Raw genomic sequence first — 17912 nt, forward strand, 5'->3', positions numbered from 1 at the left:
AGAAAAAAAATGACAGTGGTATTTTCCAACAGGAAAAAAGTTCTTTTTCCTAGATTTGCACTATTGAGAACTGAAAGACCTTTTTGAAAACTGTTCCTGAAGATCTGTCTTTATTATCTTTGAATTCAGAGCTACCATCCCCGAAGGTGAATGCTCCCAGCAAACAGGACAAACTAACGATTGAAAGTTCTTCTCAAACTTTTCTACTCTCTCCTCTTCTAAATTTATATATATTTATATTTGCTTGCTGTATTCAGTAATTGCATCCAGGCCACTAACATGTGCAGTTAATTTTTCTACAGCACCTCTAAGAAAATTTTTCTCATCATTAATTTTCTCAATGACCTGCTGGCCAACATCATACATTCCTATTTATTTTTCATGTGAACAAATATTCACAGATAACATTTAATTACAGGGTGAAAAACATCAATCACTCATTAAACATCTCTGCATTTCCCATGTGGCACTTGAATACTCAAACTTGAAGAGTGGCAAGATTGAGCACAGAGTCAGTGAATGCACAACCAAATGCTTGACTAAAGGGCAGTACCAGAGGAGGAGGGCAACTTCAGCTTCTGCAAAGCTGTGCAACAAAACCAAAGTGCTCTATTGATTTCTGCACATCTCAACAGGATTTAAGTCATCTCAGTATCTTATATGGGTATTTCCTTCCAAATGACCACTGGAATTTTTACTGAATTTATGCCACAAATGAGCTTTTAGGTCAGTCTGAACAAGTACGCAGTGTATGTTCAACTTAGCTCATAATTCCATTTTTTTCTCCAGTATCTTCTCTGTGTGTATCTGTGGACATACTAATACATACATATTGTAAGTCAAAATTCATACTAAAATACTTATTTAGTTGTTCTAGTGAAGAATCTAAACTCTTCCTAGAATGTTACAATTCCACAGCAGGAAGCAAATACAAATGTTTGTGTTTCCTGCTGAGAAGCAGCACAGTGCAGCTCTGCAAGGCTTCAAATAAAGATGATATGTAGCTACCTCAAGTTTCTTCTTACAGACATATAAATCAGAAGTGTCTTACCTGATGTGATGTAGATTCACCAGAGTGAGAGGCAAATGAGACTCAGTGAATTAAATTATTGAAGAAGTTTATCAAAACCAGGCTGAAATTGTCACGGGACCAGAAGGTAACACTGGGATGGTTTCACTGTGATAATACTGTTGAGCAACACACCACAGACCTCCAGAGAGAGATTTTCACATGAAAACAGTGTTATTGGACCACTATTTTCTAAAAAAAGACTTCTCATTTATTGCAGAACAAATGCTGCTAATAAAAATACTAGAATCAGATATTCCCAAAAGCAGGCACTGACAGTTTCATTCAGGCACTGAAACAAGGGGCTATTTCAGATTTTTCTTCCTCCTAGGGAAGAGAAATGAAAGAGCTGGTTATAAAAATAAATTTGAAGCATGTGATTATATGACAATTCCAAATTAAAGTATTCACAGAATCCTTAGAAAAGACAGGCTGGCATTTTCAGCTCTTGGCTTCAAAAGGGCAACTTGTGGACAGTGAGGGAGCCAGCTGGGAAGTCACTGATCATGAGGCTGGAAGATCTGCCAGGAGAAGGAGACTGGAGGTTTTCAGTCAGAGAAGTTGGTACTTGCAGGGATCCACATCTCAGTCAGAAACAAAAACTCACAGGCAGCGTGCCCAGAGCTCTCTTGCTGAGGAGATCAGAACAAGTCCTGCAGGGATGAGGGAGAGGAGGTGAAGAAAGCACCAAAGGGGAGCCCATCCTTAGGGTTTGGAAATGGCAGAGGAGGCAGCGAGGGGCAGCTGCCACAGCCTGGACAAGGGAGCTGCTCTGAAGTTATTGAAAGAAGTGATGAGAAGTGACAAATGAAGAGGTAATCTGCACAGGAGCAGAACTGCTACACTGGAGTGCAGACCAAAGGCAGCAGGTAACTCCAAATTACATGAATACATGCTTCAATTCTCACTGATGTCAATGATGATAATCAAACAGAAAGTATCAAGGCTGAGATGAACACAAAGCTCAAGGGGAAAAAAAAGTCCAGAAAGTAAGTAATTTCCATTCAAACTAGTGAATGAACTGCCACACAAAATTTCAGGTGGTGGGGTAGCAAGTTTAAAAAATCTAATAAGACACAAACAATATCATACAATCAGAAATAATAAATGTCACATCCATATTTAATAAAGAAAAAAAATTATCAGAGCAACTAAAAGCCCTTTCTTCTATGCTTAGCAGCAGCAAAGTATTAGAACAATTATTAAGGAAAGAATAATCCAAGCCAGTGAAGTCAAAAGAATTTGGGGGGGAATACCACATAGATTTCATACAGGTAAGGCACACTGATCTGACATCTTTCTCAGAGAAAAAAAAACCTCTCAATTTCCAGAGAAAGGAAATTAAATTGATCTTGGCAGTCTGATTTTTGGGAAAGCTTTAATATTGTGTCACCTGGGAAGTTTTTAGTTAAATTGAAGAAGATGGGGGATTAGTACAGAAGTTTTAAATTGGCCTGAAATGGCTCGAGGTAGGACAGCAACAGCAGCATGAAATGGGGAACGTCAGGCTGGAGGGAAGTTATTAGCATCACTGCTGAGGGAATGCTCTGACAGCCAGCCTTGGATAATATTTCACCAATTATACTGGCACACAAATAGCTATGGCCCTGTTAAAATTTTACTGAAGAGAGAAGCTAAATGACATTTTTATACAAGAGGAGTGAGACAGTGTGGAGCAAGATCCACATGGAGCTGGACAGGAGTGTGGGAGAGAGGCTGCAGTTCAGGAGAACAGAGCATGGATCACATATCTGGAGACTAAAACACCCCAAAAATCAGCCCTGGGAAACTGCAGGGGGGAATCACAAGATGAAACATTATGTGATGTGGCTGTGAAATAATCCAGACAAAAATGCAATTGAGGAAAGTTTTAGCTTAGAATTTCCCTAGAAGGTGGGATGCAATTACCAGTGGTTTACAAAGCCCTGCTAAGACCCTCTTTGGTGTGGTGTGTACAAATCTGGACACTTAATCTCCCAGAGTCAAACAAAAAGAAATGCAGAAGAAAAACAACACAACAATTTTGAGAATGAAGCTCACATTTTGCAAGGAGTGGCTAAAAGGTTTCAATACATCTAGGGAGAGGAAGCTGCAAGGGATCTCTCTCTTATCATTAGAGAATAGAGATGGTTTTTTCCTATAAAGAAAATACCAGACAGCAGAGCTTTTAGCACTAATGGAAACTTCAGCAAAGAAGAGACAGAAGAAAATACCCATCCACTCAGCCTGGGAATGATTTTCAACAGGAGAGGATGGGCCAGGCTTTCAGGAGTAATGCAGATCATCTGCCCAATGCCAAGGCAAAACTTAATAATGTTTTCAACTGGAAAATGCAGCTGCCTGCAGCTTCTGTGACTGTGGTAAGTCCTGTGTCCTGTGAAAACACCACGAGTGTTTCATGTGTGACCCTGGAACAGGCACTGTGACACCTCTCCTCTCCCTCAGCTGATCACACATTAATTTTCCTTCAAACCTTCAACTACAGAAGTGAACCAATAGACAATTATCCTAATGAAACCTCGAATTAAAGGCAATTAAATTCAGGACCACTGAGAAAGTGATCTTTGATTGCAAGTAGGTAATGAATTGGGTTTTGTCTTTAACAGCTCTTAATAGGTTTTCTGGGGTATCAAAGAAAAGATAAATTGGCTTAAGCAATGACTCATGTAAAGCTACTAAGATAAACACTAATTTTTTACAGTTTGTAACAAAATATAATTTAAAAAACCCACATTGAACCATCATATTTGCTCTTAGTAACTGCCTTTAGATGAAAAATGCTTCTTTTTTTTCCAATCCATGCTGTTTGCAACAGCTTCAATTTTGGAACCAAGCAAGGCTGAGTGGAATCATCACAGAAGTGGCCCCATTTTGGCTTCCATAAAAGCCATTAGGACATCTAATAAACTGAATTTAATGGAAATAGGAAAAGGCCTATTATTCAAAGGAAGAATTTACCTCCCAGCAAATTAGGAAAGATGTGTTAAGTTCCATGATTTAGCTACCCTCATACTCATCAAACATAATAACAAAACCAGCAGCTCTTTCATACAGTAAAACTGAAAAGGGAGTCTTCCCTAAACAAAACCTATTTACACACTGCAAGTAACACAATGTAAGTAAAAACAACTGAAAAGAAACAAGTCTTTTTCCCCCAAAGCACAATGGAGGGAAAGAACTCTAGCAGCAGGAATTTAAACTATGGAAACAGACAGCACAGACCTCTGACAATACTTTTATTTTACTTTAAATATAATTACATTATCTCAGGTTTTTCTGGCCTCACCTGGCTCTGCTGTAATCAATTTCTGGGAAGAACACTCCTTTCCCTGGATGCTTGCAATACAATCCTGAGAGCATCTCATATTTGTGTGACTCCAAGACATGCTCCAAACATTTGTTTTTTTCCCATTTGCAACAAATGAACCCTTTTTTTAAAAAAGATAAATGTTCCTCAATTCACCATTTAAATGATACTCCAACAGTGTTCCAAAAACTATTGGACACATTTCAGGGAAGCATGTGGAGACTGGTTGTTTCTTTCATTATTAACTCCATTGATAAACATTAACTCATGCCAAAAAAATTATCTTTCGGTTGTTTAAATCAAATGTCATCTGTTGCCCATTCTGCAGATTGGATCACAATCCAGCAAAAACATGACAATTCCTGGTACATTAAATGATTGACTATCCTATAGGGAGGCCAAGTTTAAGGGCTTTACATCCAACTTGCACTCAAGGTCTCCCCTTCACTGAATAGACCAGAAAAAGGGAAATATTGTTTAAATTAATACTGCTTTATTTAAAAAAAAAAAAAAAATCTCAGCCAATTCCAGGTGTCTTAAAAGTTAATTGGAATTTGCCTTTATTTAATTAAGTGATGAGAGTTGGGCCAGACACATTTGGTTGGAACAGTACAGTAGTTAGAAAAACACTGGGTGGAAAACAGGACATAAAGCTGGTGTTTGCATCTGCTGCCACACCAAATGCCAGGGATTTCTGGGAATGTTCCAGGAGTGAGGAGCTGCCACAAAGTGCCAGCACACGCAGCAGGCACGTGGAGCAGCTGGAGCACACGTCCCACCACCCACCAAGAGCTGATCACTGGTTTGGGCACACATGGGGAGTACAAATGGAGGTGGAAAATGAGCCATGCAGAGCCTGGATCCACACCCAAACTCCTCACAGTTGGTTTTCAAGCACAGCCTTTTGGTACAGGATGCTGTGGGAAGAACTGCTCCCTGATGCTGCTCTGAATGGAGAGGAAGTAACTCCCTTAACATCACTGAAAGAAAAGTGTCTCATCCTCAGTTTTAAACCAATGCCTGTCAGGCACTGATTATTCTTGGGACTTAATCACAAATTAATTTTCATTCAGGTGCAGAGAAATCAAGTGCATAGAATCAGCATCACTAGACTAAGAGAAATGCCTAGAATAAATGTTTTACTCCAAAACAAATAAATATTTTAGTGTTATCAGAAGGACTTCAGAAGTCATCTGTGTTCTCTTCCCTTGTCAAGTTCCCAGATACCCTGATATGCTACATTACTATGACAGGGTGAAAACACAGAAGTAAGGTTAAAAAGATATTTATTTTAACTCTAGCTGGGATTAATTTCTGAGGTTAGCATGCAGATATGACCCAAATACAACTTGTACTTTGAATCTGCTGTGTGATAAGTAACCAGGCTGAAATGTTGCTGTTTGCATACAACTCCTGTGAGGATTCTTATTATGCAAAAGCCAAGACGTGAGAACGCTGATGAAAATCTGCGAGTCATTTATCAAACACTGACCTGAAATGAATATTAAGAAAAACCTCTTTTATATGCAAATGTTTAATCCAACTGAGTTTAATCATGACTCTCCTTTCTCAGGCCCGATGAGTTGTGCATGTTCTGTGCACTGTAAGATACAATCTTACACATCTCACTCTCAAAAAAGCCTGTTGTTTTGTCAATGGTTGCTCTGGGAACATGCAGAATAGAAAATTAATCTTTTCTCACTGTTTTACTCACCTGTGAGACTCTCCATAAAGCCTGTTTTGTCTGCCCACCTGCTGATCACTGGAGTAGTATCTCCTTTGAAAGGACAGAGTACTTCTATTTTCTCAACAAGACAAACTCAAAGCATAATTGATTTCTCCAATGGGTTTTCTAGTGAATATCTGTTGCTACTCCAGTTGCTAAAGTACTCACTGGTTTGTGTTCCAACAAACACAGATCTGTTTATTTATTGCCCAACTTCACAACCAAGCTACAAACTGGGGGAAAGCACCATGAAAAAAGCCATTGGTGCCGCCAGAATCTGAAATGCTGGCTGCAAAACGGCAGAAAGAAAAACTTATGTTCCACATGGCCACTTGAGAGTACCCAGAATTGAAATTAAAGAAAAAGACTGGCTTTATTTTAAGAAATGTTGATAATCTGCACATTGTTAAAGAGCCATATGATGGATTTAGTGACCACTAAGCATTCTCAATAAAATCAAAACCAGCTGAGGGAATCTCCAACCTCAGGACAACCCTCAGGATTGTCCAACCACTGCAGCTGCAGGATCTGGAAGCATGGACTGGGGAGCAAAGATCTTCTAATATTGAAGGAAAAACATGAGCTCCATGTATTAAATAGAACACTGAATAACAGCGTCAACAAACAGACACTAATTATTTTCACCAGTTAAATACATATACAATAAGACACTACAAAAGTAGCTTATGACTTGATCTTCATTCCTTTTCAAAAACTTGCTTAGAAGAGGCTGCTAAACCTTTTCCACCTTATTCTTTTTGCTCAGACAAGAATGGAATATCTTTATGCCTGGTAGTTAATTAGAAAGTTATGAACCTCATAATGTCACTTAGAGAAGGAAAAATTCTCATTTTTACTTAGTGAAGTAATAATTTAAAATTCAAAGTAATAATTTAAATCTAACTTATAAGAGCATAAAGGACATTTAAACTTAACAGATATTGGAATTTGAATGGAGACTGACCAGCAAAGCTGACAGGTATTATCTGGTTTGGCATTTCTAGTGGCCAAAGTTCATGCTAACTTATATTTGTCCAGTTCTCAAAGTCCTACAGAATAGCTTGGATAAAAATCTTCCTGACTACCCAAAAGATGTCTGCAGTTTTTATGCAATGTGATATACAACATTTTCTACCTGATTTTATAGCAAACCATGTCCATGGTTTTTATTCATGATTCTAAAATATTATTTCAAAGAAAAGGGTTTAAAAAAAACCAAACTGAGGAACAAATTTTTTGTTTAAGAAACAATGAAGGCCATTCAGTGATACCACTGTAATTACACATGAAGTTATGTAGGAAAAAACTTGAAAGTGAGGTTAAGAGTAGCTGAGGGTTTGGTTACACCTCACAAGGAGGAGAGGGGGGCTCCTGGAAGGACCCCACTGGTCTCAAACAGCACTGACAGCTGGGACTCAGGGAAGGCTCTTCCCATCCATCCCACCAACCACACAGATCACAAATGAAACCAGAGCCAAGCTGAGCTAACCAACAGAGGGCAGCTGCCTCACAGCTGAAGGGAGCCCTCATTCCTGCCAAAACCCATCAGTGAAATCCAAGCTGACCTCAAAACCTTCTAACTGAAAACTATAATGCCAGGATTGGACAAAGCTTTGCTAGAGAAACTAGCATGTCTTTTCAAATAATAAAGATATTTGAGAAAGAGGGAGACAAACCTACTGAAGTTTAAAGCAGATGGGTGCTCTCTCTCAAGCTAGTCACCCCTGCCATCACTACAAAAATTGAATTTTTTATAGCATTTTTATTCTTCAGTTGAAATCCATATAGAGAAAAAAAGAGTCTGTTTTTAAATTGTATGTTGGTTCTAACTTTAAATACGGAAAAAACACAGCACCAATCTACCAACAAAAAAAAAAAATCCCCCTACAACCAAACTTAAAAAAAACATTAAAACTTTTGTTTTGACAACAACATGTGGTCCAGCACTAGAACCAAATTAATCCTCCATTAAAATCTACATAACCATTTTAAACCTGCTTTTTAAATTATTAATGTGTAGCTAACATCTGTTCATTGTGAAATCACACATGAGTTGCATCCCTTTTAAAATTAATCTGTAACTCTAAAAAACATGTAGACTACATTTGCCATCAAAATGTAATTGATGCTGGAGAAACTTTATTAAGTGCACTAATATTTAATTATCTTTGGCTCTGAGTTTGAACTCCAAAGTCAATCCGGCACCACTATGGGCCACACCTATCAGTGAATCCATGGGCTCACAAAATGCTCCCTTCATAAAAGGATACAAGTTTCCTGGTTGTTACAATATGGGAAACAGCTGACTCAAAAATAATATAAATTATAGATGGATTAAAAGCCTTCATAACTTTTAATTAAGCAATAAATCACAACAAACTGCACAGGACTGCTGATTTATGCAATCCTCCAGTGAGAAGCAGTAAATAAAATTAGAATGGACAGAATATACATCTTATTGGAGAAGAAGAATCTATCCTTTGGCATTTCATTCATACATAAAAATCTGCTCACCTTTGGTTTTTCTAGTGGTGGCTATAGCCTGCAACACACTTTTACCTCAAAAATGCACCATGATTTATAGATAATGAGGAAGGAGTAGCTGAATTTGTGCAAACTCGTATTTACAACTCTATTCCTGGTAGCCCTGCTAAAACAAGGAGTTCAGGAGGCAGGGAGAGCCCCAGACTGCCTCAATTTTTTTCTGTCCCTCCCCAAACCCACCTGAATGTGACTAAAGCATATTTCGACGTTGGTTAAAGAGCCCTTGCAAACAGGAGCCCTGACACAGGAGCTGCATTTGACAACCACTCAGAGAGCTGTAATTGGGCCTTGAAATCTGAAATCTCTGAGTGCTTTGTATTCCAGCCAGCAATCTGGTAATGCTGATGATCTTGATGCTGTCACTTCAAGAAGATGCAAAATTCATGCATTCAGCTTGTGGTTCAAGCGCTCACATTTAGCTGACGGCAAACCCAGCACAATCCTTCCAGGCATGTGGGGGGACGTCAAGAGGAGGACAGAAGGTCATCTGCACTTTTATTCTGCTGTCTTGGAGGAAGAAACCAATTAAACAACATAAAAAGAAAATGAAGTCCATTTCTGAATCTATCAATCAGCTACAGAGCATAAAACAAAGCCAACCCAACAAACCATTTGGTTATAATTTCTGAGCAATGGCCACAAGAAACGTCTGCAGCAGAAAAAATATTAACACTTGTTAAGTATTAATCAATGAGAACTGCTCTAGACAGAGCAACAGAGACAGAACAATATTAAATACTTTAAAAGAGGCAAGACCAAGGTTATTTTAATGACCATCATGCAAGAGGCTCCTGAGAGTTCCTGGCTGCTCAGGAGCTCTGACAGATGAATTCACACAGCATACATCTTCATGTCCCTTCTCCCTCTCTGAGCAGTAACTTCATTTCCAATTATTCTCTCTTATTCATAAAGGACAGTCAGAAAAATAGAAATTTTCTGCTCTGAATGCTCGGGATATATTCACAGCATGCAGGTGAGTCAGACCATGTTTAACAAACTCCTGTTCCTCCCAGGAATAAAGCCATCCACTGGAATGGGGTCAGCTTTAAACTGGGGACACACAGAATCTGCTAGGTATTTATGACAAAATTCAGTCCTTCTGAACACATTGCTGCCCACTAACAAAATTAAAGAAGTGACCAAAATCTTCATTAACAACCAACAGCCTCACACTGATTTCTGATGGTAATAGATGCAAAATCAGCTCAACACCAGCACCTCACTTACCAACTCAGCCCCAGCTCTGTTCCTGCTGGATGCTCTGCATTGTGATTCAGATTTACACAGCAGCTCCCTACACTGGACAGATCCAGGCTGCCCCCTGCTCAACACACTCCTGTCCAACATCTTGTAGCATTCACACTTCAAAAAGTTTTGAAGTTTTTATGTGGCAGGTTCTTAGAACTAAAAATTACTGCCATGAATTTCATGACTTGGCACAGAATCTATTACAAAAGAAATTTCCACATTTGTGTCTTGCGTTGTAGCAAACAATTTTTTGCAATCAACAAGATCATATTATGGAAATTAATTTTTGAAAGGAGTTATGAAAGAGAGCAAAGAAAAGGAAAACGTGTCAAAATCTTCATCTAACTCATCAAAAGTGTAATTTACTCTCTCTGAAGTAATTGACTCTGTCTGAAAACTAAATCATGTGTGATAAAATGCAAGATGATGAATAACTGTTTCTCACATCTTTTACCATATGAAAAGGTGAAGATGGACCAACATTTTTTTGTCTGAATGTTCTTGGGTTTGTTCTAATTAGAACAGAAGCTAGGTCCTCACTTTAACTGTTATGCAGCATCCTCCCTTCCGTAACGATTGCAAACCTAAAACTGAGAAGAAATCACAAAACTTTGTAAAAAGAAATATAAAAACTTCCTAAAAGGAGGAAAAAAAAAAAAAAACAAACTAAGATTAAAACTGCTGCCATGGAATAACCAAGGCATCAATCCTTCTTGTTCTCCTGCTCCTAAGACAAAGACAAGCAAGAGTAAGTTCAGTCTCGGTGTTAGATGCTGTCACGCTGATTTATGGCACATGCTGTTTGCAGGTCCTCCAACATGACATATTGTCCACGAGAGATTCAGCACAAACCACACTCCTTTCCTCAAAAAAAATAAATTAAAAAAAAAAGTATTGCCTAAACCAATTGAACTTCAGTTCCTTAGGAGAAATGCTAATACTTTCTTCACTGGGCCACACAGCTTTCTATGGCTGATTTCCAATTTAATTCCATCTCCTCTGCAAGAAATCAACAAGACAGAGCACTTTAGGTATAATTCCTGTCTTTTCCTATACTTTGCAAAAAGCTATCACATTGAACAATAAATAGGCCTTTCAACAACAAACGTAGGAACTCTATTTGAATCAGAAATAATTATGTTCCATTCCTAGTTCCAGAGATGCAAACACATAAATTTCATTTAAACCAAATGTTCATGCTTTGGTATATATCTCATTAAAAAATTGATAGGGACTGTAGTAGGCAGCAAAAATGTAGTTTAATTAATTAATTAGCACAAGGCTTTTAATTTTTTGGATTTGAAAGTAATGCCAGGAAGGAGACTGACATTGTAACATATTTAACTTCACAAAGTGCAAATGTTCTCTCACAAGTACAGAAAGCAGCATTACACCATACATCAAGTTGCTTTCTTATTAAAGGGAAGTTTAAAGAAGCTATCTAGGAAAAAAAAAAGCCAAGGGAAAAATACTTTTAAGGAAGTTGTTAAACAGCTCAATTTCTGAAGCTAAAGCTTTTTATGAGTGGCAATTGTGAAAATATATTTATATGACTCTTTACTCAACAGAAAACCTGCAGGAGGAATGAAAATCAAGTGTGGATAGCTATTGAAGGTGAATATAAAATTAATACATGCTGAGAATTAGAGCAGACACTACAGGGTTATTCTCCTGGAGGAGAACATGGGACTGGTTCAATTTCCCAAGGAAGTGAAGCAACACCCACCCACATGGAAACTCACTTCAGGCAGGTGAGATACTGCTCAGGCTGCTCAGATTTGGCTCCTACTTCTGCTCATTTAACAAACTAAATTGCAGTTTGGTACAAAACTCCCAGTCACAGCAAGAAAAGTGTAAAGGGAAACAGGAGGTTCTTGCTATTTTTTGACACTGAAAATTCTCCCACATTAGTGCAGCAGGCAAAAAAACTTGTCATTTTTATGACACTGTAAAACTGCACTAGAATCAGAGGACAGATGTGTTTTATGCTGTAATTCCTTCCTTTAAGGCAGAATGGGAGGAAATCAGATCTTCTGAAGGTAAAACTGAGATTAAGAATAGGACTTTTTCCCCCCCAGAAGTTAAGTTGCACTTGAAGCAAATGAGTGCTGATAGAGTCAGATAAAAATGCAAGACAGATGATTTCCTGCATGGCACAGGAAGGGATCTGACACAGCTGATGGACTGATACAGCTCTAGGCTCAGGAATGAAGCACTAGCACCTGAAATCCATGAGAGGAAGAGATTTTGAGCGCCTCAAAAAGTTCAGTGACGTTTCTGAAACTTAGAAATCTGTATTATAAAAGAAGTGATTTCAGCAGGAGCTATTTATAGTTAGTACATTAATAATGACATTCTTGAAGACCAATTCCTAATGCTGGAAGGAGAAGGTTATACATGGGACTCACCAGCCAGGGACTAGATGGGAGCTAATTCAGCAATGAAAGATGCTGGCTTCAAACTTAGCTTTTAATACAGTAGCCTAAAAGTTTTGAAAATGCTGAAAATAACTGTTTTCTCTGAAGTGCAAGTGGACCTAAAGCAACTACTTGCTATGAAAAAATTCCAGAAATTCACACATCTTTACACCTGAGAGATCAGGTCTGTAAGCTTACCACCACCCTCCTTTTCCCTTTCCTTAAACTCCTCTATGCAATTTCAGGAGCAGAACTTGCAATTCTAATGTGCAAAGTGTCTGTATTTCTCACATTCTACAGTGAACACCAGAAAATGTCATTAAGAATAAAATATTCATTTTAATGAAAGCAGTAAGTTTACATTCTAAATACACTACATTTTTCTCCTGCTATGACTGCCATTACAAATACTCCCAATCTTTTAAAAACGTTTGCCTAAATATATACAGCATAAATAGAGGGGATAAACTACTTGCTATGATATTTGTCCTTTAGCAGTATTGGCTAAGGGGGAGAGGGGGAGGAAGGAGAAGGAGGGAAAACCTTGACAAGAATATGTATAAGAGCAATCAATAAAAAAATAATCCTTGGAATTCATGAGTCTTGAAAATAAGATGCATTTTCTCACAGTAATCCTAAAAACCTATTAAAGAATATTCAAGCAATAAACCCCCCTTAACTCATATTTAACCTTTCATCATGTAGAACTACATATTAAATAGCAACTGCATGCTGTGTAAGTGCATTCAGAGGAGAGCAGGGATGGAAAAATGTAAATGCTACACCTCTTTTAACATGCACAGCACAGCCAAGAACATCTGCCAGCTGACCCCCTAATCCAATTGGCTGTTCAGAAGCAATCACATCCTCAGATAAGAGCTGCACAGCCCCTACATGCAAAGCCCATTTTCTTTAAGAGATGGAGCAAAATGTAGCTAGCCAGCTCTTCAACCATTTGCAAACAGAGGTAAAAGGCAAAAGTAATTCTGCATATTATATGGAGCTGTGTTAAAATACTTCCCCCAAATGCTGTAATTTATCCTTTAATTTCACAGGGCAGCAACACAGACAGAGTTTAAGACTAAAGGGACCACATCAAATCAAGTGATTTTATCAGAATACCATGAGCATTCAGCCCATGCAAATGTTTGGCACCTCTATTAGAAAATAGCCTGGAATAAAATCTTGAGGGGCTCAACCTCGTCCATCGCCTACAATGAGAACAATAAATACAAAAAAGCTGAATTAATTCTCCTAACTCTGAGTTTACTTCTCACATCTCTTGCAAAAAGTGTGTGCTGCTTGAGAGGCTCTACAGGCAGATGAACATATCCAAAAGAATGGCTTCAAAATACCCCAGAAGAGTCAAACTCTCTGTGGAATAAGGAGCACATACCCTACAGAATATCATGCAGAAATGGGTCATGCCATTATTTCTGTATAAAATCAAATTTCTCCTAAAACATCCTATCCTTAATACACAAGCAAGCTGCACTACCATGACTGGACAAACTCTTGGGGGTCTTTTACAACACAGTTTATGTGACTTAAAAACTACTTATATTCACAAAATAGATTTTTTTGATCATGTAAATTGTCCCTCTGTCCAAAGCAGTAGCTTTACTAAATATCTGTACTGGCAGAGCTCCAGACATTGTGGGAAATGGTGAGAAAAAATTGCTGAAATAGTGTTTCAAGTAACACTATTGTTAGATTTATGTCAAATATCTGAAAAGCACTAAAGAAAAGGATATACAGGGGTCTGCTAAAAAGCCTAGACAGCACCCTGCACAAAAAGAGGGTGAAAAGATCATCTGGCTTAAGAAAAAGACAGAAAATGACTGAGGGATTTCATTATAAGACTGTGGAAAAATGGAAAGTTCTCCAAAGTAATTGATTAAGCAACAGCAAGACCCAACTTCAGAAGCAATAATCAAAACCAAAATAATTAAAGATACTGGAGGAAATAAAATGGAAATCATAAGTGAAACCTACTAACAACAGGAGGAGTTCATTATTTGTTCTAAGTTATCTAAAATCTTAAGAAATGCATAAAACATAACACAGTAGCCACTGGAAAGTAAAACTCAGTAAAATTCAGCTGTATCAGCTATATGGTGCTGTACTGCTTTACTGCTGTATAGTTTTCCCCTATCTGATACCAAAGAAAAGCCAGCATTTACTGCAGGTATTTAATAAAATAATTAGGATGTCACATTTTTATATATAATGAATCTGTAGAGCTTTGCTCTAGGATTTAAAAGCTGCCCAGAGCAGTGGGAACAGCAGCAGACAATCTGCCTGACAGTGGATTAATGGTATGTGTCCAGCTTAGCTCAGCAGCAGTGCCACCAGCTCATTTACTTCACCATCTGGGCAGGCAACTTGTGCATCCTGCAATGTGCCCAGGGACCTCAGTGTGTTAAATCTGGGCTGGAAGTCCAAGCCCAGTGGATGCAGAGCAAAACTCCTTCTGAAGCTCACAAAGTATTGAGAAGCATTCAGGAAGGCACTGAACAGAATCACAGGCAAAACGTCCATTTGTGTGCATATATATATACACTTTTCTTATTGGCACAACCATTTCTTCTTACCCTAAAAGCTCTGAAATATATAGATTTGCACTCAATCCTTTAAATCTGAATTGCAAGAAGATAAACCATTTGTGTGCCAAATCAGTGAGAAATAGCTTCTGTTTTATCTTAAAAAAAACTCACAAAGGAAGAAAAAAAAGTTCCAAAAAGTAACCAACCAAAAAAACACCTTGATAAACAAGAAGCCACAAACCTAAACAAACAAATCTGAACACATATTCTATGTTATTTGTACTACAGCCTGCAATAGAAAGCATCTAATGAATTCAGTGGGTTTTAGATCATGACATGTGCTCCTAGTAAAGAGGCAAAAAGCACCAACCACGTTTATATTAATACCAGCCATGGCACTTTGCAAGCACTGTGCACCAATAAACTGTACAAAGACATAACTTCCAAGTTTGAACAATTTCTTCCCTTTAATATCCTCTGAAAGGCTTTTGAAACTGGCAACTCTAATGTGTGTGGGAATAAGTAACACATGATGGCAATAAGTTTGCTATTAATGGAAGGAGTCTGCTGTGTCTGTGGGTAACAAACCCCAGTATCTTTTCATTACAAAGGAGCTTATTGTTACCTTATCACTTACTGTGGGATTTCACTTTGCCTCTCTGGTGATCTGTCTGATCTATTAAGGAAAGCACTGAGCTATGGACAACATACACTTTATGGCAGTTTTATATTTCTGTAGTCCCTGCTGCTTCAGTTAGCCTACTTCCAATGAATTTCAAATAGAAATAAGGAAAAGGAAGAAGGAAAAAAAAATCAAGGAGTATTTACCAAGTTTCTCACAGGAAAAAAAAATTAACTGTTAGGAAAACGAGGCAGTTCATACTCAGGAGCTGGAAGTGGGGCTGCATTCCAGGACATGACTGCTGCAGCAATAGTTGTGCAAAAAAACAACTGAAATCCACCATCTCTAGCACCTACCAAATAGATCTTTGTATGGTACCACTGAAGTACTTCTACACATCACATATTTCATACATATACATATTCAAATTCTTCATAACATATACATGAAGTTCCTTCAGCATGACTGTTTCTGTCCTATTAATTAATTTTCATGGCTGAATCTGAAATATAGGGCAGACAAAACTAAACAGTACTTCATCAGTGTTAATTAGTGCTAGAGAATTAATCAGCAAACGTAGGAAATCACTGTGCACTTCGCAGAAATGCATACAGCATTAAGTGGCATTTAAATAGAAGCTGATCTTCCTTTAAGAGTAGTAATTTAAAGATTTTTTTCCTCTGATGGGATACTTCAATATTGAATATACAGAGATTAATGTTAAAGGGAACCTGGGCTGTGTTGAAGGGAAATGTTGCTAAAAATAGCAATTTTTATTTAACAAACGTTTCTATAGCAACCAGAATCTCAAAAAAAATTAAAAAGTTTTGAAAATATCCATGACATCTGAGTTCTCTGATGTCTACAAACTGTCCAGGTGGGATTATTACTCCAGGGCTTCCTGTGCTCTGGGAGATAACAATTTCTTCATATAAGAAATACAGTGTTTCAGGTCAAATTCTGCTGAAACGTGAGCATTTCTCCCTCAGTCCTCAAGAATGTCAAGGATTGCCTACAAAAGGTGACCCAAGGTGTGGTGCCAGAGATAACTCCTATCTTCACCTTCTTCACCAGCACAGGAACTCTGGATCCTGACTCAGAACACAGCACAGAGATTTCTGTTGGCTATCAGAACGTGGCTCACCTGATTCCTGAGGTCCAGCTTGGGGCAGGGACGACCTCCATTGTAGGGCTTCTCCTTGAGCCACTTGGATCGGACTCTCACCCCCGGTCCACAGGAGGAGCTGCAAGGAGACCAACTGGACCAATCGCTTAATCTGCAATCAAACGGGCACGGCACCGTGCAAGGCTCTTCAATGTAACCTAAACCAAAGATTTAAGACAGGTTTTAATCACCACAACCAACCAACTTCCATCTTCTGATGTGACCTGTGCAACCAACACAAAACAAGAACTTCTTAAGGAGATGACATCTGGCAGACTGACAACACCATCCAACGCGAGGTTATGGCATTATTTGTGAAGAACAGCAGTGACTAAAATTAATTTCTACTTGGTTTAGTCCAAAGAAGGCAGTGATAAAAAGGAATGATGTAAAGGACACATGCTGGCAAAAGTACCTGTTGTGAAGCTGGTGCTCACCGATATGTGCTAATTACCTTCCTTATTAGACTGTGGCCATCCATGACAAATTCTGGAGAATTAAGTGTACAGCCCTGTTGTGTACTCCTTCTGCATTACACTGGCCATCTCCAGGGCTGGCACAGGCAGGAGACAGACACAAGCTCTCTCCCCAGCAGAGAGAACCACAGGATGGGGGAGGCAACAGAGCTCACTCTTCTCTTGGCAGCTCCCATCAGATGTGTGAGGGACCTGCCTGCCAGCTGGAACAGTATGGGATTTATTCTTAGGAGAAGCAGATGAAACCTGCTTCCCACACCTCACAAGTTCTCTTTGTACCTCTTTCCAAATGCTTTGCTTTTTATGGGTTTCAAAAATGGCATTTCAAAGCTTTACTTTCACCTTAAGCTGGTTTGACATGAAAGCCCTCACAAGATCATCATCTCTTAAAATCACAACACCAGACATCTGCAGGACCAGCACCTCGTGAATCAAAATCCAACAGGCTCCTCCAAAAAGGCACAACCCCACAGTTTTAGGAGCTGGCATATGAGAAGAGAGACTTTGCAGAGCCCAGCAGTGGCTCTGGAGCTCTTGGTGTGCAGAACAGCAGTAGAGAGGGCCTAACCCTGGGGGTTCTCCAGGGAATTAGTGGCACCAGTCCTGGGTTGGCAGTGTGGAATAATCCCTGCACCTTCCTACTCACCATGCTGCATTAATTCTCCCCCGGTTCCTATTATCTGCTTGTCATGTCTGTATGCATTATTTTAATTTAAACAAAAAAGAGATTTCATGTTAGATCATGAAAGCCAGTGGCTGCTAAGATCAGCCTTTATTAGAGGCAGCTTCATC

The 17912-nt window shown here is 38.7% G+C and overlaps 1 protein-coding gene across 1 annotated transcript in view; it reads right to left on the reverse strand.

Annotated features, from left to right (window-relative positions):
* Positions 1-17912, reverse strand: part of THSD7B (thrombospondin type 1 domain containing 7B) — a 297684-nt gene that overhangs the window by 59429 nt on the left and 220343 nt on the right. Inside the window, exon 16 of the mRNA XM_030241847.2 lies at positions 16624-16802. Coding sequence (XP_030097707.2) covers positions 16624-16802 — 179 coding nt within the window. The remainder of the gene's footprint in view (positions 1-16623; positions 16803-17912) is intronic.

This window comes from Serinus canaria, chromosome 7, assembly GCF_022539315.1.
Source record: "Serinus canaria isolate serCan28SL12 chromosome 7, serCan2020, whole genome shotgun sequence".
Taxonomy (NCBI): Eukaryota; Metazoa; Chordata; class Aves; order Passeriformes; family Fringillidae; genus Serinus; species Serinus canaria.